Genomic DNA, 23505 nt, shown 5'->3' on the forward strand with positions numbered 1-23505 from the left:
TCTCTCTCACACACAGTACATGGTGTAATGATATTCGCTTAGAACACCCACTCGATATCATGAAAAAAAAAGTTATACATTTGTGGTGGTGAAGTTTCTAGAGGAACCTAAAAGCCAGAAGTGAGCACAGATAAATTCCTGATATCAGTATGTTTGCTAATCAATACCTCGGACTCTCAAGATTTCACACTGCTCCTCGTCAGCAGATAAAACGCAGACAGCACATTCCCAGCACAAATTACCAAGATGCCTTTATGTAAAAACTGACCAGACTAAGAAAAGTGAACACTAAGAGATTGATATTTAAAGCTTAAGCACAAATAAAACATTCCTGTTATTGGGAAAATATTTAGTGATGAGCATTTTCCAACAATAGAAAGTCCTGGAGTGTTTTATTCCTCTTATACCACTGCAGTTGGCTACATGAACATATGCACCAAACTACACAAATTACATTAGTATGACTAACTTTTAACACTAAAAGCTCATTACTAGAAACTACACAATATATAGGTATTAAAAAAAAAAAAAAAAAAGTATTGGGACACCTGAGTTTTCCAGCCATATGCAGTTCCTCCCCACACCGTTAACCCTAAAGTTGGAGGCACATAATTGTATAAAATGTCTTTGGATGCGGTAGCATTAAATAATCTTCACTTGAACCAGGAGACCTGAACCTGTTCCATCAGGACAATGGCTCCTTTGAACAAAGTGAACTCTGAAAATATGGTTTACATTAGATAAAGTGGAAGATCTTGAATGTCCTGCTATAGAGCTCTGTTCTCAACTCTACTGAACACATTTGGAATGAATTGGAAAACTGACCGCACCACAGAAAACCTCACCTTACATTAGAATTGTACTTTACTAACGTCCTTGTGACTGAATCAACACAAATCTCCACAAATCTAGTAAAACATCTTTCCAGAAAAGTGACGGTTTTTATAAAAGCAAATCGGGACTAAATGCAGAATGAGATTTTTAATGATCACATACAAAGCTTATGCTCTGAAATATGCCCAGCAATGCTGTTGCTACTGTGATGCGTTGATATATTTTTGTGATTCCTAACAATAGCAGTACAGCCATATATATATATATATATATATATATATATATATAGTGCAGTTAGTACAGTTGTGGATTGGGCTGTTCAGAAAGCACATGCTCAATTTTTCTTCATAGAGTGCTGCAGAAACTATTTAAAGGTAATAAATGTAGTCTGGAAATAAAACATAAAAATAAGATCTCTCACACGATCAGGCCGAACACTCACCTTAACTGTGGTTTTGAAGATCTGGCAAACACAAAGGTGAGTTCCTCTCCTAATCATGCTCTGATTACTGATTACTCTGATCGCTTTTGTGACTAAAACACCACCAAATAAAGAAAGAAAATATTTAAAAGCTCATTTAATATCAGCCAGTCAGGCTTTTGATGCCTTTTTATTTTTTACAGTGAAATAGTGAAGCAGAAGGTAATTAAAATAATAATAATTATAATAATAAGCGCCTTGCCAGGAATATGGATCTGTTAACAGTAAGTGTGCACAAGGAATGCTAATTTCCTATTTATAGATAATACCGTTATTCATAGACGATTTGTATGTCTGCAGTCAAAAATAATACCTATTCCTGTATGTAAAAATCACTTTTAGGTGTTTTATTACCATTTTCTGTAGTTTTTTTCCTTCCCCTAAATCCAAAGCTGGATGCACGTCATGCCTTCCACTAGGTTTATCACTTTCTCTAACACATACACACACACACCGAAACACCGCCAGACCCTGTAATTTATTCTTTAATCATTCCTATTACAAACTGGAGTTCGTATCATATGATTTTCTGTCAGCTGACTGATATATATATATATATATATATATATATATATATATATATATATATATATATATATATATATATATATATATATATATATATATATATATATATATATATCACTGATATATATAACTCCTCTACCTTTGTTTTAAGCAGATAAAGATTAAATGAATACTTTTCCGGCTTTGTGTGATGCAATCTTGGGAGGATGGGAAAAAAAAAAACAAGATTACTGAAGTGGTAATAAAATTTGTAAAATGACAACACTATAGGCATTTGTTCACTTGTCAAAGAGTAATTCTTTTCTGGGACAAAGGTGTGGGTCAAAATAAAAGAGCAACGGATTTCGTACAGAGCAACCTTTCCTAAAGAGAAAACTGACCTTCAAATTCATACAAACGTCAAAAATAATACAGACTCCTTGTAAATATACACTTTTGCATTATACAATGGTTTGAAGAAAGGATTACTCGAAAAAAAAAAAAAGGAAAGAAAAGAATGGATGTCACCCACACATTCTTGTTCTCCTGTTATTCAGTGTCACATAAATAATTTGCAATGATCACAGCATTTTTTTTTGTTAGTTTTTTCCCCTTGAGAAAAAAAAAATCTCTGACCAAGGCAAGATATAACTTACAGGGCACACAACATCATGGTTAGCAAAAAATAAATTTTGAATTACAAAAAAAAAAAGAAAAAGAAAAAAAACAAAAAAAAACAAAAACATGAGGTAAGGAGGTCTCTTTTTTTTGTACATCTGCCGTGTTTCAAATACTAATGGCTTTACTGCACAGTGCTCCCTCGAACCGAGTCTGCCCTTAGTACTGATAAATGGAAACTGATTCATGGCACATTATGCAAATAACACTAAACATATCCCGAATGTCAGAAGAACAACTCAGGATAAAAAGTGAGGGTCAAACACTGACCTGATGGAGTCCAGGGCATATATAAGGGCAGGTAGCAGTTTATTTTGGTCACCAGACCTGTGTGTGTAACAAGTCTCTAAGATGAGGGAGTTAGCACAGTGAGGCACGGCCTCACAGGGTCCTGACCGGCAGTCCTAGTGCTTCCGTTTCCTGTAGTGATTCTAACAAAAAAACAAAAACAAAACAAAATTCTCACGTATGCAGATCCCTTTTCATCCTGATGAAGGCATAGAAGAGTCTCAGGTCTTCCTTTCAGCAAGAGCGATGTGTCCATACAAAAATGTTCAATCCTGAAGTAAAATTATAGTGACTGAACAAAAAAAAATAATAAAATTGTCCATGAAACACAATAAGCTAGGATGAACTAATCAGTGTGAGCTTTTAAATCACCCTTCCGAATCACCCTTCCGAGGCGCCTCTGTCCTGTGCTGGACAGACGACCCGAAGTGCAAAGGAAAGACAGGCGTGACGAATAAGCTCAGGGGGACACTGACAGGACCCACACGCTGTGTGGAGCGAGAGAGAGAGTGAGTGCACGGGCATTTTCGGAGTTAGTTGTAAATCTGGAGTGTCACCATGCCAAGTTTGACAGCTCTCTTCCACAGCGAGCGCTGCTATTTTTTGTTCCTCTTCGAGAAAAGAAAAGAAAGAAGAAAAAAAGAAAAAAAACACACTATTGAAAGCTTCTAGACGATCCCTGGAGGAAAATGGCGTTCTCAGCCAGGCAGGCAGACTTTTCCTGCAAACAGCAGCCCTACTATTGTGAAGAAGATGGAGAGCACGAAGAGCACGTAAGACGAGCCCACCACGGTGTTGTTGGGCAGCTTGTACGGCTGGCCACCCACTTCATTAATGTAGAAGCCGATGGGGAAGATGAGCGCTGCCATGCAGAACAAGATCACTGTGGAGAAGAGGAGAAAAGATAGATTAACCTTACTGAACTACAATTAAGCCATGTACGAGTCTTCCATGGAAGAGCTTTTTAAAGAGACAGAATGTGATAACATTGGACATCAATAACCTTCTAGAGAGTTTCGTCATCTCTACACGATCGAAAGGAAAGTCAGCATGAATGTCAAGTCATGTGATCAACCACATTATTTATCGTCATAGAAAGATTTCTCTCTAATCTTCTTCCCATTTTTTCATCAGAAATCCCTCGGACGAGTAAGTAAGAGTAACTGGAGAAGCTCATGCACAATCACAGGGCCCTGACGCACATGTAGAGCCAAGCGCAATGACCCCCATGATTCATTTGAGCCACTGTGATCAGGGGAAGAGACAGAGATTCTCATCTCTCCCACAGCACAAATAATTTGCTTCCTTAGACTGAGTAGCCATGGATGGCTTTGGCACTGTTAAAGGAAAACAGTGCTTGAAGTGATTTTTCACAATTTGCAAAATGTGTCATAATACGTAGCTCTGCCAGGACAAGACATTAGTGCTTAATTAATTACTTTCAAAAATAAAACGTATGCTTAATAATCTTGTCGACACATGGACATTTCAATTCCATACTATTTAATTATTTAATATTAAACAGCAAGAAAAAAAAACTACAGATTAACACAAATAAATATATTATAATCATAAATCGATATATTGTGCTGCATAGAAATATATCCATCATAATGTTGTATATCTCCTACACAGATTTTTTTTTATAACTGAACACAGTATTAGAAAGATTTCTATACCTTTATTCAAAATGAGAAAAATCTATTATCTTATAAACATATATAATATTTAATGAATGACATTAAATAAACTTCTGTTCAGCTCTATTTTAATATATTTCTTTCCAAGTAAAACAATCCCCCCCCCCAAAAAAGATATCTTTTACATTCTTTGATAAATGTTGACTGCCTTCTTCACTTCGTACTAGATCCCAATCCTGCCCACTCTCATAGGAATTCTGACCAACCGAATCCTGCCTGCACAAAAATCCTGACCAACATGAACAAAATTTCCATTTACACAACAGTATAAAACGATTACATGTCATGCAACACTGCCACATTCAACACGCCTAAATTACTGTGGGTAATAACGTAGCCGCCGTTCTTTTTTTAATGTATATTTAAAATTATTATCTTGAAGTGCAAATTTTGAACATGACTTAAGCACGTGCCTCTAAAAACAAAGAAAAAAAAACCACTCCGGCAATAAACAAACCCTGGAAATCTTGCATTGTCATCATTTCTGACCGATTTGCACTCATTCCATTCTAAACAGTAAATGTGACAGTAGGTACGGCAGCTTATAATGAGGACGGAGAATCAGGCGCTGAGCAAAGATGATGATCTCCACACTCAGGATAATGTCAATGGCCATTAGCAGGATAATAGCATCTTTCAGCGGAATGCTAAGCTACAATTAAACTCGTCAGCTTTAACGGGAGATCAGTGGCGAGTGGGAGTAATTGAGATTTGCTTAAAATAAACCAAGAGCATTTTCTTTTTTTCCTTTAGAGGAGAAGGAGAGGTGTGACGGTCATATTTTTCGATGCAAAATAAAAGTGTTAGTTCTGTAAGTGAATGTGTCACTGGAGTACAGCATAAACTACACACACTCACTTTGAAAAGCACTTTCAAATAACTTCCTGATAACTCCGCACGCACGCACACACACGCACACACGTTCAGTGCTAACTGAAAATTTTGAACACCTCTAATGGACTATAATGCAGCATTAAAAATACGTAATGACTGACTATTTTACACTCACTATCCATTTTTATTACCTGTACCTTCATGTAGTTGTCTAGTCGGCCAACAATTTGGCTGCTTTAAAGTGCATCCAATCAGGCGAAAACATGTCATGAGATTCGGTTAATGTTCACATCAAACATCAGAATGTAGGAGAAATGTGATCTTTGTGACTTTGTAACAGTGGCACAAATGTTAGTGCAAGATTTCAGAAAGTGCTGAACCCAGGGCATTTTCACAGAAAAGAATGTGGAGTTGAAACAGAACGGTGCAAAAATCTTGTTCATGAGAGAGATCAGGAAATCTACTGTAGTAATAATAATAATAAATCATCATCATCATAATCACTCTTTACAACAGTGGTTTGCAGAGAAGCAATTTAAAATGCTAAACACATCACACCTTGAAGATGATTGGCTACACAAAGCAGAAAGACATTAGGTTCCACTCGTCAACCAAGAACAAGAATTGGAGGCAATCATGGACACTGACCCAAACTGGACACTTCAAGCTAAAAATACTGGTTGAAATACAAACGGTTTATCGTTGCAATTCAATTCAGTTTAATTTTTATATCACTTAAGTCCCAAAGCAACTTTACATAGATAAAAATATATACATTATATATATACATATCGGACCATAAGATTTGAATGTGGTTATTAGACATCCCATTCCACATTTAGTCTCCATTTGCTGTTATAAAAACCTTCAAAGATTTTGAAATGTGTTTGTGGAAATTTGTGTTCATTCAGCCACAAGAGTGTTGGGAAAGTCATGTACTTATGTAGAGTGGGGAGACCTTGGGTGCAGTCAGCATTCCAATTCATCCCAAAGGTGTTCAATAGGGTTGAGGTCAGAGCTCTACAGCAGGCCAATCAAGATCTTTCACATCAAACCATAAAAACCATATCTTATTCTTGAACAGGTTTGTGTCTTCTAGTTCAAGTGAAAGAAAAATGCAATGCTACGTCATCCAAAGAAATCCTTAAGAACTATGAGCCTCCAACTTTGGGGTAACAGTTTGGGGAAGAACCATTTATGGCTGATAAACCAGGTGACCCAATACTTTCGTCTATGCCGCTTATTTCAAGAGAAACCTATTTACTGTGTGTGTTTTTTTTTTTTTTTTTACATTTAAGCATTCTAGTGCAATCTTTAGTGTTTTCAATTAGGTGTGAATAGAAGCCCTGTTAGAAATCTCCTGTATCATCTTGTGATAATTTATCGGCTTCATCTTTATACATTTTTATCCGCGGCCTCAAAGGTCAACCATTTGTTCATTATTTGCTGCTTTATTCCTACATAAAAGCTACAGTCACTTTTTCCTTCTTATAACAAAGGGTGCTTCTTTTTGACCTTTAGACCCATGGTTCACAAAATGAAGCCTGTGAAGCAGAGCCAGGATTTGCTGGACTTTAAAATAAAAAGAAATGTTACAGTTGTGGGATTCCTATGCTTATTACAGTTATTATATTTCTTTTTGAGTAATTTGAGTTCTTCTATTTATTTGCCTGTTTTGACCAGTCACTTGAAGTGAACCCATAAAATTCAAACCTCAAGGACTCAAAAACAAGCAGCTTTGAAAATAACTAAAGAAACGCGATGGGAAAAGTTGAGGAATGTCAAGTTTTATGGCTCAAATAAATAAACAAATTCTTACTGAACACGAGCAAATAAGTCTAATATTCTTTTTATACTTGGACTATGGTCATAAAACAAATCTGTACTGATGGAGTATGTTTTTTGATGTTTTTTTTTTCATTTTGTTTTTAAACCAGAGGCAGCACAGACAGAAGCTTGTAGTGATGCTTGTGCCTGCTCGTGTGCCATAATATTTGCCTGCAGAAATTATGACAGCATGAATGCCGCTGGTTGAGGGAACACTGGTGAGGTGGCACACCGGCGGCACTGTGCTCCACACACAAAGTGCCTCTTTCAGGTGGAAGTGGTCGGCAACAGCAGTGGCTCAACTACCGGCGAAAATGCCTCCCTGGAGGCCTTGATGATGTTTAACTTAATAAATCAACATTTCCAGATGTTTTCACCTCTGTCTGGCCTTTTAACCTTTTCAACGTTCATCAGTCAGTATTAAAGCAGTCAGCATCATGAAACTCAAACATAGAACAGGCATGATTTCGTCTGAAAATATGTATACTGCGCCAATTATAAACACAACATGGCAAACATTCTTAACTTGAGTAGAAGTCAGCGGCAATCTACAGTTCAGTACAAATTCAGTCGCATACTTTAAAAGCTACACACTGTACTTTAACAAAGGTTTATGAACACCTGAAGATTTCTAGGTGCTTCCTGAACATCCCGTATCACATTTAGTCCCCTTTTGGCTGTTATAATAACTTCCACTCGCCTTGGAAGATGTTCCACTAGATTGTGGAGTGTGCTTGTGGAGATTTCTGCTCATTCAGCCACAATGGTGTTAGTAACGTGAGGTACTGATGTAGGGTGAGGAGGCCTTGGGTGCAGTCAGGGCTCCAATTCATCCCAAATGTTTTCAGTAGGATTGAAGGTAGAGACTCCTAGTTGAATTTAAACTGAAGGCAAAATGTAATACCATCACATCCAAAGTCATCCTATACAATTGTGTGCCTCTACCTTTGTGGTAACAGTTAGACGAAAAAGCACATATGGCTGGAAAAGTCAGGTATCCCAATACTTGTGTCTGTAGTGTATAAGACTTGGATTTACTGAAAAAAGTGAATTTTATGACTCACTTTTTATCAGTCTGCTTGCTTGTTTATTAGTCCTGGGATGAGGCTCCAAAATATGTTGTTTACTAATTGGTATTGCAGTATTAGCCTTTGAGATAATCGCAGATAATCATAGCACAGAAGGCCACTGGATGCAAATGAGTCCACCGCACACACAAGACTCATTGTTTTGTGTGTTGTTAAAATCATGACCAATTCCAAATGCTCAGAAGTGTATATGTTATTTCATGGCATTCCACAAACACATCGTTTTTTCTTGCAAAAGAAAAAAAAGAAAAGCTGACCTTTAAATATGAGGATCAAAAGACACCCTCAGTGATCAATACAACATCAATACAACTGCATATTTTTGCAAGCATCCGAAAAGCCACAATGCAGAAAATCATACAGTTCCAAGCCAAGAGATTACACATCAATCTTACACAGGCTGATTTCAGTATTTATATCGTCTGAGAAATTCACACACAATCTCACCCATATCAGGTGCTGAAAACAAAAAACAACCAGTGAGCAGGTGGAATTACCTTACTGATGAGCAAAGTCAGAGGAAACAGGTTCCAGTAGACAAGAAAGTAATGGTAACTCAAATAACCACTCTTTACAACCAGCATGAGCAGTAAACCTCCCACAATAAACAGCACTGCAAACCTTTTAATGGACATAAAATAAATAAATTCTCCTCCTGTAAGACAAGAATACAAGTCTAAAGCTACAGTTGCAGCAGGTTCACCAAAACTAGACAGTCTTCCCTTCAATTGTCCTGTTTACAAACATTAAAAAATAAAAAATTCTGTAGCTATACAGGGCCAATCAATGACTTCCAATCTTAATTTATTATTTTTTTATTTTAACTGCTGGCAATGAAAAGTAAGACATCAGTACAATAAATGTCCAAAGAAAATAAATCCTCAAATAAATAAAAAAATAAATCCTCAAATCATATCATATTACAGCATTAAAGGGGCTTCTTATTATCATGTGGATGACCTGGCAGCAGACAAAGAGAACCTTAAATAATCTAATCTACCACAGAGCGTGTGCACAATTGAAGCTCAATCTCTCCTTACAGCTTAATGAACTACATTTGTTGGATGGAGAATAGTAGGACTACAGCAGCTGAGGGTTTTTTCCAGTTTGACAGCCCTCCACAGTCTATTAAAACCCCTATATAATCTACAGAAGCACAATGTATTACAACCTTAAAGTCAAGTTCAGTACATCAAACCCCTGAAGCTGAACCGCCTCATCTCTTTCTGTAAGTTTACTTTCCCAATAATTACTTTCAGTGGAAAAAATAAGTGCCAAGACCAAAAAGAAAATAATAATAAAAACAGCCTTCAACACAAAGTGCTATAATGTACAGATGTGTAGTTTTAGACTTCCTGAGTGAGCTGTGATAAGGCTGACAGACGTTGCGCTTGTAAGCACAGCAATCAATCTTACAGTTCAATCAACTCCAGGAGTCCTGGCACCTTTTTGATTCTATAACGTCCTACTCTCCCCCACACGTATATACGTCACTAGGCTGGAGCGGATTGCTGAAAGGATCAGGGATCGTATAGATCACACGTACTTTATATCACAATGCACAACTGATGTGTGAGATTCATAGGTTTCTGCAATTTATTGACTTGACAAGTGACAAAATTAAATCAATAACAGCAATGCTAGAGGTGGTACTGTAATCCCACAGGCTATAAATCAGACAAAATAATACCATAGTGGACCATAATTACCTGTTTCCCAACCTTTTCTATTGTTCTATTCTATTGCAATGCTATTGTATTTTCTCAAAATCTGAACATAGGAAGACGAGGAATAGATCCTGTTATGACTAGGAAATATCATTATTACTAAAATATTGTGATAATCAGAGATTTTGTATAAAAAAAAAAAAAAAAAAAAAACCACAAATGGATGATGGGGCATTTTACCCACGCCATGAAAGACAAAAATTTGTATCATTTGTATAAAACCGTGCGTCATTTCCAGCATTGTAGCAAACATGTTATTTGATATAAAAAATAAAAAACTATTCATGCTAGCACCTCGGGCCATGATATAACGAGAGCACAACATGCTCTTGCCTAGTAATAGCGTTTTATTATCTAACAGGGCTTTATAAGCCCGCTGGTCCTGCAATGCTGAGCTGTCACTTGATTATGTGGCTGCAAATAAAGCCTGACATTTACACCCAAGCACAACCTTTCAGCAGACAGTTATTTTCAGCGCATTCCAGCAAAATCTTAGTGCGCTGACTAAATATAAATGTCCAGCAGATAAAAGCTGGATTTCAATGAAATGCTCTCCTGATCACGCTCGCTTCCCTTTTCTTTAGAAAAACCGCTACACTTGCTCATCACCACCTCCACGTAACGAGCGAAAAAACAAATGAGACAAAGTGAAGCCTGAAACAGAGTCAACTAAAGGACATGAGAACCATAAAACGCAAAAAAACATCGCTGACCTTGAAATGTAATGATCTAAATCTAATCTACTTATATATACATTTAATTTCTGACCTACTTGTGTTCAAAGCATTCTGTAAAGTTAAGGTCAGAGATTAACAAAAACACAAATAAAACAGGTTATAGTGATACTGGGCATCCACAAGGCCTTGCAGTTTCCTCACACTGCAACATGACAGCAAAAGCATTCAAAACATCAATCAATCATCATTCAGGACACATGCTGAAGTGAGCTGATGTGATTTGTACAGACATGGTTTTGGACATTGGACACACCTCTATAGCAGGTGAAAGTGTTCTTTTGGCTAGGAGATTGGGAGAGCAGATGGGATGCTTAGGTGCTTGGGAAGAAACCAAGTCAAACCAAGTGCCATTCCAAGGAAACCAGGCCATGGTGTAGATTTCTATTGGTGTAGATAGAACTCTGCAATGCACTGTGATCCAAATCCAGAACAGCCTGGGTCACATGCAGCACATGAGAAATGTCACTGTTTCACCACCTCCACAGCATCATCATCTTGCACACATCACCTAAACAGCAGCAGCAATATCTTACACTTCATGTGGTACTAAACCATTTCTACTCATCTGCATACTGTTACGTTTCGTACATCTGGAAAATTAAAGGTTGTGTCCACTAGGGGGCACAAGGGAGGCACTGAAATACCTTCTGTGACCAATTCCTGAAGGCAAACAAAATAATAGGTTCACCTGCCTCTGAAAATGGTGGTTGCTGAGACTACATTCTTGGCAGCACCACCAGAGTAGGTGTTATATAAAAGTAATATAATAAATAAATAAATAAATAAAAACACACATTGTGCAACATTGAGCAGTAAAATATGTGTTGTCCTATGGAAATGAGTAGCTGAGGAGAGAAAGTGCTGCCAAGTATGTACTTTATATTCGAGAATGCACAAATAACATTCTGGAAACATATGGGAAATGCAATGCAGCCATGTTTTGTAAAACTGAATAAAATCCCACCCAGTGTTAATACAGTTTTTTCGTTTAAGCTATTCGGAGTGGATGTTTTTGGTAAGCGAAAAAAATAAAAAGACGAGACGGAGCCAAGTTTTGAAGCTAAAAGCATTAGAAAGGGTTCATCATTAATCTAACTTTAAACAATTATTTAATTGAAATCCTTTCAGGAGGCAATTATTGGAGGACTCGTCAAATCTATGCATGCGCAAGAGCAATTAAAAGGAAAGACGGTGCAAGTCCCAGATTTACCAGTTATGCAAAATAGAGCAAACATCTTGGAGTACGATGTCTCACACCTCTGAAAATGTGCACACCATTGATTATTGTAGTTCAGACAAGAAGGACAGCATGACCTAGGTCACCATTTTGATATATTTTTAATAATGCTGTTTCTGTCCAGTGGAAAAGTGACTAGTTACCTGGACCAAGTACAAAAACACCACACCATCATTCTAAATAGTACATCACTATAACAACAAACAACAAATTGTACTCTAGTACTTTAAAATACTATGAAGATTTATTTATACTATGGAATGCAGCCTTAAGATAGTAGTCTGAATTGTGTGACAACTCATGACCATGATCAGCATTATTTATAGCTGTACTTGTTTGCAGCTGTAGTACTCTTTGGGAGCCGCAGCAGAAACGGTATCCAAATTCGGCACGAGTCACCAGTCAAGTGGGACCACGCACTTGTTTTATACTGCACTTTTCAGTAGAGAAAAAAAAAACTATAAAAATCTACAGTCGGACAAAGAATTTTGCCTGGATATTTATCATATACTATAGTCCTATTTTGTCCTGTGCATGAACAGCTCTCTCTCTCTCTTTTTTTTTTCTGAGCACCAGCCAGAGCATAATCTAATCTCGTAATCTGGGGAGGCAGAGTGCAAAAATTGCTTCTGACAGGTTTCAGATCCTAATTAAATTCACAAACTCTGCGAGAAGCCGGAATTAAATAAATAAAGAATTTAAAAGCAGCATGCAGCCATTCTGCAGGAGCTGGGTTGTGCACTTACTTCCTGTGAAGGCTATCCACCGCGCGTACTTCGTGGCTTCTCGGCGCCAGTGTGAAGCCACTAGGAGGCCGCAGGTAACTGTGAGAGAGATGATGCCCATGATGATGAAGAACAGGGTGGTGACCCACTCAGGTGGCAATCGTGGAGGGATGCAGGTTCTGTCTCGGCCGTGAATGGTCTGACACTGCCTCACCAAACCCACCGTCAGCGCACCTGAAACACAACCAGCGCAAAGAGATTAACGTGGCTTTTAAGCCGCAAACATACATTTACTTTTATTTTTATACCTTTAAAGCATTCCACATACATATTTACATATCGGTGAATATGAATTGTTATACGAGTGTAAATTTATGTACCCCAAGTCACATTTAACAACCAAATCTCTCTCACTCTAGTCATAACTAACTCAAGTGGCTGCTCTTATGGGAATTAAAAAAAAAATGAGTTCTGCTTTTTGATGTGGTAAGCATCTGTTGCATAAAGCAACTGTAAGCGAGAAACAGCATGAACTATAATGAGCTGATTTGCATACTGCACGTTACAGCAGCTAGATTTTCATTTTGTTTACCAGAGACACATTTGATTTCAAAGAATTTTTATCTTTAAGTAAATTCCCAAAACAAGGCTCATGATATGGGGTTGAAGATGGGCCACAAAAATGACAGCTTATGCATTATACATACATAAACACGGCATTCAACTATTATGCACTTCTGTGCAAATATCTGGTCACTTTTTAATGTATTAGCTTGCTAAATGTATTAAATCCCTGCTTTTGACGGCAGACATTGGCATTGGAACCCATATGGTCAGTGTGTGTCATGAGTTGACTGCTATTGATTATTAATATCAATACTGGTATTATTAGACATTTGAACAAACTATTTGAATAAACTTCCATAAAACAATATTTTTTTACAATTTTTTGCTTTTAAATTACATTATATACAAACACCAACGTGATAGAAGGGTATCTGCAAGAGTGAAAGGGGAAGTTTATAGGACAGTGGTGAGACCTGCGATGATGTATGGTTTAGAGACAGTGGCATTGAGTAAAAGACAGGAGGTGGAGCTGGAGGGCGCAGAGCTGAAGATGTTAAGGTTTTTGTTGGGAGTGATGAGGATGGACAGGATTAGAAATTAGTTCATTAGAGGGACAGCACATGTAGAACGTTTTGGAGACAAGTTAAAGGAGGCGAGATTGAGATGGTTTGGACATGTGCAGAGGAGAGACATGAGGTATATCGGTAGGAGAATGCTGAGGATGGAGCCATAAGGAAAAAGGAAAAGAGGAAGACCAAAGAGGAGGTTTATGGATGTGGTGAGGGAAGACATGCAGGTAGTTGGTTTGAAAGTGGCAGATGTAGAGGACAGCGGGCATGGAGACTGATGATCCGCTGTGGCGACCCCTGTGGTGATGAGATATATATATATATATATATATATATATATATATATATATATATATATATATATATATATATATATATATTTTTTTTTTTTTTTTTTTTTTTTTTTTTTTTTACACACACATCGACCAGGCATAACATTATGACCACCTGCCTAAAATTGTGTTGGTCCCCGCTTTTGCTGCTAAAACAGACCCAGCATTAACACCATTAACTTTGCGCAACAGGAGCTCGTCTTGGATCAGAACTCACGGGCCAGTCTTCGCTCCCCACGTGCATCAACGGACTACTTTTGATAAAAGATACTAACCACACCCCACAAGAGCTGCAATCCTTGAGATGCTCTGACTCCGTTGTCTAGCAATCACAGTTTGGCCCTTGTCAAACTTGCTAAATTTTTCCTGCTTCTAGCACATCTACTTTCAGGACAAAATGTTCACTTGCTGCCCAATATTTTCCACCCACTAACAGGTGCCATGATGAAAAAATAATGAGTGATATTCACTTCACACTTCATAATGTTATAATGTCATTTAAAACTTTTTTTTTTTTTTGGAGGGCTCCTCATGATGGCAGCTCAAACAGAGTCAATATTCTCTATTTTTAAGGCTGAACTTTCGAAATTAGCAGACGGGACACAAACATGACTTAAATGGAAATGAAGCCAAAATTCCCTTTGTGCAGGACTCACACCATGACCAGTATTATAAAAGTATTTTACAGCGAATGCTTGTTGCACACTTCTTCACTGCTCCATTAGAACTAATGGCAAAGGGCTCTAAACAAGATCCAAACCAGTGCTGAAACTCCAGTGTCACCAAACTTTTCTGTTACCTGCGCCACCCTGCATATATTTTATACACACGATTCACCCTTAGAGGGATCAATAAATCTTGAAACATAATCTAAAGCCCTTTTTTACTGCTGCTGTCTGCCTAATGATATAATTAACATCGTTCAGAAGATGTTGTAAACAGAGTGTGTAATATGTCACCCTCTCTTGCGGCGTCTTCAAAAAGTTATTGGCAATAGCAAAAAAAGCTTTCAGTGCTACACCGATTATAACTGAGCAGGCTGAGACGAAGTGATCGTGCATACAGTATATTAGTGATACTCACAAAACGCAATAAAAGATAATGCTTGCAGAAAACGGAAAACACAAAACCAGGACAAAAAAAAAAAACAAAAAATAATGGAATTTCTCAGAAGGGGAAGCCATTTGGATTCACATCTATAACTATCATTCTATTAAGAATAACATTTATCCATAAAAGCGATGGTACCATTTTTCTGTTGTCTTCTATTATGAAAAAAGGTGAATTAGGTGTGGAAAATAAATAGGGTGAAATATAAATGGTTTGACAGGAAAATAGAAAAAAAAATTCTATACCAAAATACATCATGCAGGTTAACCACTTTATTCTTGGGTTTTATGCATCTCCTTGCCTGTAATGCACAAATAATGTTATAGAAAACTTCCTCAAATAAATAAATAAATAAATAAATAAATAAATAAATAAATAAATAAATAAATAAAAACCTGAGCCATTTTCAACCTACCATATTTTATACAGGGGCAGTTTTTAATTTTAATCAAATGCCAAGTTTTCTCTTGATTTTATATTTATTTGTCTCTACTCACTCAAAAAACATTTCTGGATTTGGGCCTTTCAGTTTCATTACACGTAAATTTCCAGGAACTCAGCAACTGTACGAGGATACGAATGTTTTTCCAAACCAACAGGATTTTCAGGAATACTATATTTCTTGCGTAAATGCTCTGACAAAAGATTTTTTTTATATTCAGTGTGATACATGAGGCTCATTGTGCTTTCAGCTTGGAACTGTATTAAACTTGAGAAACCCTTTCAAAACAATAAGCCAGTAAATCCTTTAAGGTTCTAAGGTAAAACCCCTATCACCCTCACACCACAATCTCATGACATTAAATAAACATGACAAGGGCTAATCTTCCAGATGTTTCTCTGGCCCAAAGTTCGAAAGTTTGCAATTTACTCAGCCACTGGTTACAGGCTGAATGGCAGACTGAAAGACTGGAGTACTAATGTACAGTACAGAAAAGCACTTGAGCATGTGCATGCTTTTCAAGTAACAACACGCCTGAGGCAAACAGAACAAATGAGACGGGGACGGAGAAGGAGCTTGTGACTTGATCGTTCACCAGGCGTATAAAAAAACCCATTCAAGTCAGATAGATGCCATCATTGACTCATGAGGGGCTTTTTATCTAGAGGCAACAAGCCCGTCTTAAAAAGCCCCGTTCACAGCGCACAGAACCCAAACAGAATGACTTAAAAAGAATGGCCATTCATTCGATTTTATGTGAATCATATGAAGTGGAAAGGAAATGTTTTAGACAATGGTTTCCTTTAATTAAAGCTGAGAACAACATTCTCTTCAAGCTTACAGACCTACAGCGCTATAGCGGAGTATGTGGAATGGTTATTTTCAGTATGTTGATGATATTTTGCACTAAGACCTGTCAGTCCTACTAAGAAATGTTATATGTATGTGAATAACCAGGTAAAAAAAATCTGCACTTATATACACACAGTGCCTTTCAAAAGTTTGGCAACACTTCACCACAAATGGTTTTTATTTTTGAGACTGGTACATGTTCCCTTTTGTTTATATGTAACAAACTATGTATAAGGCAAAAAAAAAAGCAACCCAACAACAATTAAACAGTAAATAACTGGAAGAAAGGTTTAAGGACATACAAGTCCAAATTTTACATTTTGGCTCTAACAAAAGAACTGACATTAGACGGAGAACAAGAGAGATTATGTTAGCAGACTGCCTCACACACACAGTCAACCATTGCGGTAGAAGCTTAATGGTTTGGAGCAGGAAAGGTTAGAGGCTTATTCCGGGTGAAAGATATAATGAACCAACATGGCTATCATTTTATACTTCAACATCACGTAATTCTATGTGTATATTCTAAGTGTTATCTACCACGGAATGGCCTGCCCAGTCACCGCACCTAAATCCTATTGAACTGCTCTGGAATGAACTGGATCGCAAGATCCGAAAGAAATATCCAACTAGCAAAGAATATATTTTGCATGGCGAAGTATTTCTGCTGAATGTTTGGAAAAAAACCAACTGTCCATATGCAAAAAGTGTGTGTATAGCTGTTTTTCATGCTAAGGAAGAAATAAAGTTTAACATCCGTACATTTATACATTTGCTCGGTCAAAGTAAATCTTCATACTGTTCAATTACCTAGTGTTTTGCATATAAGCAAGCAGCAAAAAAAAAAAAAAAAATGTCTCTTAAAAACAAAAGACTAGCTGAACTTTTGACAAGCAGTGTAGATCAAACTAGTCCTTATTTATGCAAATCCTACATACAGTTTTCTTAATCATCAATTGCCTCTTGTATTTCTCTGGTCAAGCTCATGTCTGTTAGGATATAATTTGTACTTACTGAAAGTATAGCGGTATAAATGAAAGCAAAAACAGAAAATTTAGACAATTTCATATTACTATGCAGGTAATGGGATTCACTGTCAGTATGTCATTTATAAATGTGGATCCTTATCAGCTCCTTATTCCTTGAATTAAATATCAGGAGGACAGAGACTGTCAAATGCCCTGAGCGATTCGTATATCATAACAGGTTTTAAGGTACTCGTGTTCCTATAGCAACCTGATTACAGCCTTAAGCGGCTTCATATAAATAAGCCACACTGCCGTAATGCTCCTTAATTTGCTGCAACTTCAAACTAAATCATTTCAAACTTGAGGTCACTGAAATGTACTTTTTCCTCTCCTATGCATACTTTCCTCAGATCTTGAACACTTTCTTGTTCTTGGCTCACACTTTTGACCCCTGCACAAATCCGGGTGTGTTTCGTGTAAGTAAGATAAATATAAGGATTTGGGCCATGCTGGAGACATAAGAGATGTAAATCAAGGAGTAGTAGGCGTGATATTGCATCCTCGCAGCTGAACCCGATTCAACATTTGCACTTCAGACACCTCTTTTTAATAAATCAGTCACAGATTTATTCATACATCATGCAATGCATCACATCTGGGCTTGTGTGGTCTTTGTAAATGTGCAGCACTAATTTTCGGTAAGGTTTATGAATAAGGATCCAAGATTAAATAAAGAAGTATTTGTAGTCAAATATATGGTGTAGAATGTCTTTGTATGCTGGAACAATCACAATTAATTCGAATGAAAGATTCAAATGCAAACCCATTCCAGCACGACAATGCCTCTCAATGCAAAAAGTCTTGTATATAAAGACATGACGTGTCATGATTGGAGAAGAAAAATGGCCCTGACTCCAATTAACAACTCTGGGGTGACTTGGGATACCAACTGCAGTGCCAGGAGTCCTCACCCAACCGGTAAACGTGTGATGGCTAGGTGTCTACATATTTCTGGACATAATAAAAATGGAAGAAGTGGTAGCTTAGTGATTAGGGCATTGGACTTTGGTCTTTGTACTCACTACCTTTGGATCCAGTCACACCAAGCTGCAGCTACTGGGCCTTTAACCCTTTAGCTGCCCAGTAAATGTAAGTGGCACCAGATAAAGGTGTCCGTTGTCTAAATGTAAACCCTAAAAGCCTAAACTCTAGAAAACATCACAGGACAGATTCATACATGTTCAGTATACAACAGAATGGTCTCTGCCTGACAATTTTTCTGAATTAAACAAACTAAATCCCAACCCTAGAATTTAATACAATCTAAGAGTGATTATGATCAAAGGCTTCCCTGAAATAAGGCAGCAGTCTCAACATCAACAAGGCTCTATCAACATTCTTATTTAAATACATGTCAGGAACAACCTTGGAGTAGTGTCCAGTACTCTGAATAAAATCGATCAAAGTAGCTTTTTTCCAATTAGGAAAGTAGTCAGGGATTTTGTTGACTACTTCCTTAATGGGTTTAAAGAGATAGATAGAGAGTTAGAGAGATAGATATATAGATAGAGAGATAGAGAGTTAGAAAGATAGATAAAATGTATGTGTGGGGGGGTGTGAGGGTGTGTGTGTAATATATATATAAAACTAGTAAAAAAATAAACTAGTTTTCACTTTCTCCACAACATCTCGCGCAATCATTAAACCATATTTGTGGGCTTTATTTATTTATTTAACTAAAATGTCTTGCTGGATCATTACTCATACTGGACGATAATTTTTTCACAATATATCACAATATTTGAGATGCAATATGGGCTAAAAATCACATATATATATATATATATATACATTTTATATATATATACATATATACATATATATACATTATATATATATATACATATATATATATATATACACATATATATATATATATACACATATATATACGTATATATACATATATATATATACACATATATACATATATATATATACACATATATATATATACACATATATATATATATATATATATATATATATATATATATATATATATATATATAAAATTTAGCTAATAGTAAAATAGGCAAAAACAGTAAAACATAGTTTGACTTTGATACTTTTCTTTCAGTCCTACAGGAAAGAAGACAAATTAAAACAATTTTTAAAAAAGGAAAAAGAAAAAACCTCACCACACAGGTGATATCTTGGAGGCAAAACAAAAAGCATACCTTGAAATAACTTCTCACAAAAATATATTGTGATATTTTATCCAGCCCTACTCATTGCAATTTATAGAAAAGCAGAAGGAAGAAAATGTTCCCAACTGAGCTTCATGCTAAAATGGATTTCCGAAACAGAACTGTTGCCATCATCTCGAAGGACCTTCTGATTGCTTTGACTATATTCTGGCCACAATGACTGTGAGTCCCAATAAGAGAAAAAAAAGCAAAAAAAGCTTTCCAAAGTAGCACACAATAAAACAGAGCGTAATATTTCTTTGCCACCTTAAACTTTAAAATGTGACCTTAATCATTAAAATGAGAGCTGAGCGAAGCCACTCAAGTAAATGAGGTTCTTATACAAAAAGGCATGCATTATGCAGACTCATTTGTGCTCTTACTTAAAATAACCAAGTAGTCTGTGAATATAAACGAATTAGTTTAAAAAAAAAAAAATTTAATTTGCTCTTTCATTTATTGGCTGTGCCCTTGTAATGGTCTGTAGCCTCATGAATAGTAATAAAAATTATATGGACACAAGTTATAGTTATAATATCTTCACTCTTCTAGGAAGATTTTCCACTCGATTTTTTAAAGTTAATGGTTTAGAGTTGTGCTCATTTAGCCACAAGGGCATTGGCAAAACCAGGTACTGATGTAGATGGTGTGAGGAGCCCTGGAGTGCAATCAGCGTTCCAATTACATCCAAAGGTGTTTAACAAGGTTGCGGTCAGCGCTCTATTAAAGGTCCCTCCGCACCATGTAAAACATATCTTTTTGGAGCTGGATTTGTGCTTTCATGCTGGAATAGGTTTGGATCTCATAATGTAAATGCTATCACATCCAAAAGACATCCTATACAATTTTGTGCCTCCAACTTTGTGCTAACAGTTTTAAGGAGGAACCACATATGGCTGAAAAAGTCAATACTTTTTTCCATTTAGTGTTTGAAACAAAGAATTAGTTGTTGGTGCTCTGGACATTCACACCTCCTATAAAAAATGTACAAAATGTGCCTCTGATTAAGCATAAACATTGTTTATGGCAACATTACGTTGTTAACATGAGAAATTGTTTACATTCTGAAGTGGAGTTTGTCTTACCAATCTTACAATCCTAAAATCCCCATTTAAAATATGATTTGCAGCAGCCAAGAGGAATAAATGGATTTCAGGATTTCCGTATGCACCAGCTAAGTGGCTTTTCTCTCCTCATGTTAAAGAAATTAGCAAATTATGTCTTAGGATACTCAAAACACATGGGTAATTATGTATTTGCAGATGTTTCACAGTGTCAATATTGTAAATAGGGCATAGCAGCCAGTTTAAAGGTAATTATACTGCAAGCCAGCTTTCTTTTCCCAGTTAATCTGAGTTTGTAAAAGTTTGTAGATTTCCACACCAATTAGTTGACTGCATGAAACAGGATTTACTGATTTGATTATAAAAGGCAAAACAGATTTATGTAAAGTCGTGATCACTACACTCTTTATTCCAATTGACTTCCATTCCTACGCAGACAAAGGCTGGAGACTGGAAGTGTGACCTCGATGCAAAGAAATATTTCAAATGATTTTAATGTGAAGACCTGCGACTGATAAAGGAACTGAAACGTCACCTTTTTTGGGATGCACAAATTGGAAAATGCGCTGATTATTGTGGCGTCACACCATTAGGTTTTATTTAACGCAGCTTTAAAAGGACATCAAAATAGAAGGTTCATGGTGTCACTGCGTACACAAACAGATGGTTTATTTCAACACTGATGTGATGTTATGTCCAGTTGCCGCCCAAATTTGTAAGCAGTTCTCCGAAATCATTTTGCATGCTGACAAAGTAGTGCGACCACCTCTCAACAACTCGTTCACACACACAAGGACAAGCTTACAGGAAATCCTGTCCACCAACAACGCCCTTAAAGCACATTCACTGAAGAAACCTCATTTAAAAGGAAGTGGTCGGTATTCCGTTTCAGACCTTAGCATTTAACAAGCTGTCAGTCAAATCATTGCTTTTACCTAAACACTGATAAAGCTATACAGAACCATGGCGTCTCCACATGGCCGGGGAAATGTAAGTTCAGCTAAAAGGCTGCCTACTCTTTATAATCGGTGTATTCATAAATACCTCACGTTATAAAGCAGCATCAGGGATTGATGGCACATCTGCTAATTATAGCTAATTCAACCAGCTTATTGACGTCTTACGTTACACACAGTTGGTCAGTTGGTCCAAAACGCTGCAAAAAATGTCGCAATCCAAGCAACCAACTAGACTGAGGTTATTTAGCAATAAAATACCTGTTAACACGCAGGCAATTACCAAGCACTGCAATCCATCAAATTAAGCAGAAACAGGTCAAGGAGCTTCAGATAATGTTCACACCGTGATCTCATTGACTTCAATGTCATGGTTGTTTGCACTGGATGGGCTTGGTTGAGTACACAACAATCTCTAGAGTTGACAGAGTAGTGAGTAAAACACATCCAGTGAGCATGAAAGTCGTTTTGTGAGTGAAAAGACCCTGGTTGATGGAAAAAGATCAGAAACAGAAGAAGCCAGACTTGTTCCAGGAAGCCTTTAGTAACTTGCATAAGCAATGATGGGGAGCGGAAAAGCATCTCAAACTGCATAGCATTGTAAGAGCATTAACCATAAGGTGGGCAAGTAAAAAACAAACAAAAAAAATAAAGGTAGACCACATCAGGTTTACCTACCATTAGCTAAGAAGAGGAAATTGAGGCTACAGTATACAGTTCTCGAGGTCTGGATGCTAGGGATGGTTAGATTCACCATTTCACATTGGTGCATTAGCATAAAAGGTAAACGATGTGATGCATCGATTTAAAAAAATGTGCATCGGATACAAGATGGCATTTGTATCAGTTTTAACATATTTGCATGGGTAAAAAAAATTTTTTGTTTAAATTTATATATAATTATTGGTGGATGCGCTATACTTTTATTATTTAGAAAATAACCAATCTTTTGTGACTAATATTTTATATGTAGGGTGATTTCTCATCACTAAACTGTTTCTCAAGCCTCTTCTCTCAGCACCACTGCTGCTACGTCATTATATGACAAAAACCAACACTACGGAGACGGCGTGTCCTGAGAGTCACACACAATATAGATTAACATGGCAGAGGTAGAGCTGCATCCTCCTGGAGACAGAACAGGGAAAGAAGGGTTTTTTTTTTCTTTTTTTCTTGCACTACAAAGGTCTGTTTGTGAAAGGGCCATAAAAAGCCAAAACATAAATTATGTCCATTTTTGATTAGCTGTCTGTTTGGACAAAAAAAAATAAAAAAATGAACGATCCATAACCATATTGAACTGCATAGGATCATATTTTTCCATTGAATCACATTGTGTTGAATCTAATCGAATCGCACTGCATTGTAATAGGGTGACTCGAATCGCACCGCATCAGTAGCTGCTTCTTAGTATTTTTTTATGTATTGTATCATTGACTTTGCATCAAGATACGAATCGCATTTTTAGTTCTGGTTTAGAGATCTATCAGATAAGAGTAATCATGTATAATGTGTTACACACTCAAAAAAGCTTTAAATTGCTTCAAATTCAATGAAATATGTACATTTGTTTTTTAAAAGAGATGTTGAAGAGAACCTTAAGGTCTTGAAAAATAGCAGACAAACACTAAAAAGTTCACACACCACACTGCAGGAAGTGAAGTGTGTGAGCTGGATGAAAAAGAATGCAGTATCTGGAGGAGGTAAAGGCAAGTGTTATGCTTTAACTGTAA

General features: G+C 36.7%; 1 protein-coding gene across 2 annotated transcripts in view; it reads right to left on the reverse strand.

The window, feature by feature from the left end:
* Window positions 1-2116: 2116 nt before the first annotated feature.
* Window positions 2117-23505, reverse strand: part of mosmoa (modulator of smoothened a) — a 33484-nt gene continuing 12095 nt past the window's right edge. Inside the window, exons 2-4 of one of the 2 annotated variants that reach the window (XR_014537653.1) lie at window positions 12685-12897; window positions 3205-3671; window positions 2117-3174 (exon numbers count right to left, since the gene is read on the reverse strand). Coding sequence is in view for 1 of the 2 variants with exons in the window: in XM_083567102.1 (XP_083423228.1) it covers window positions 3487-3671; window positions 12685-12897 (398 nt within the window). In the remaining variant the exon portion in view is untranslated. Of the gene's footprint in view, window positions 3672-12684; window positions 12898-23505 lie in introns of both variants that reach the window. The other variant, XM_083567102.1, reaches the window with a different exon arrangement.

Source organism: Silurus aristotelis (assembly GCF_946808225.1).
Source record: "Silurus aristotelis genome assembly, chromosome: 17".
NCBI lineage: Eukaryota > Metazoa > Chordata > Actinopteri > Siluriformes > Siluridae > Silurus > Silurus aristotelis.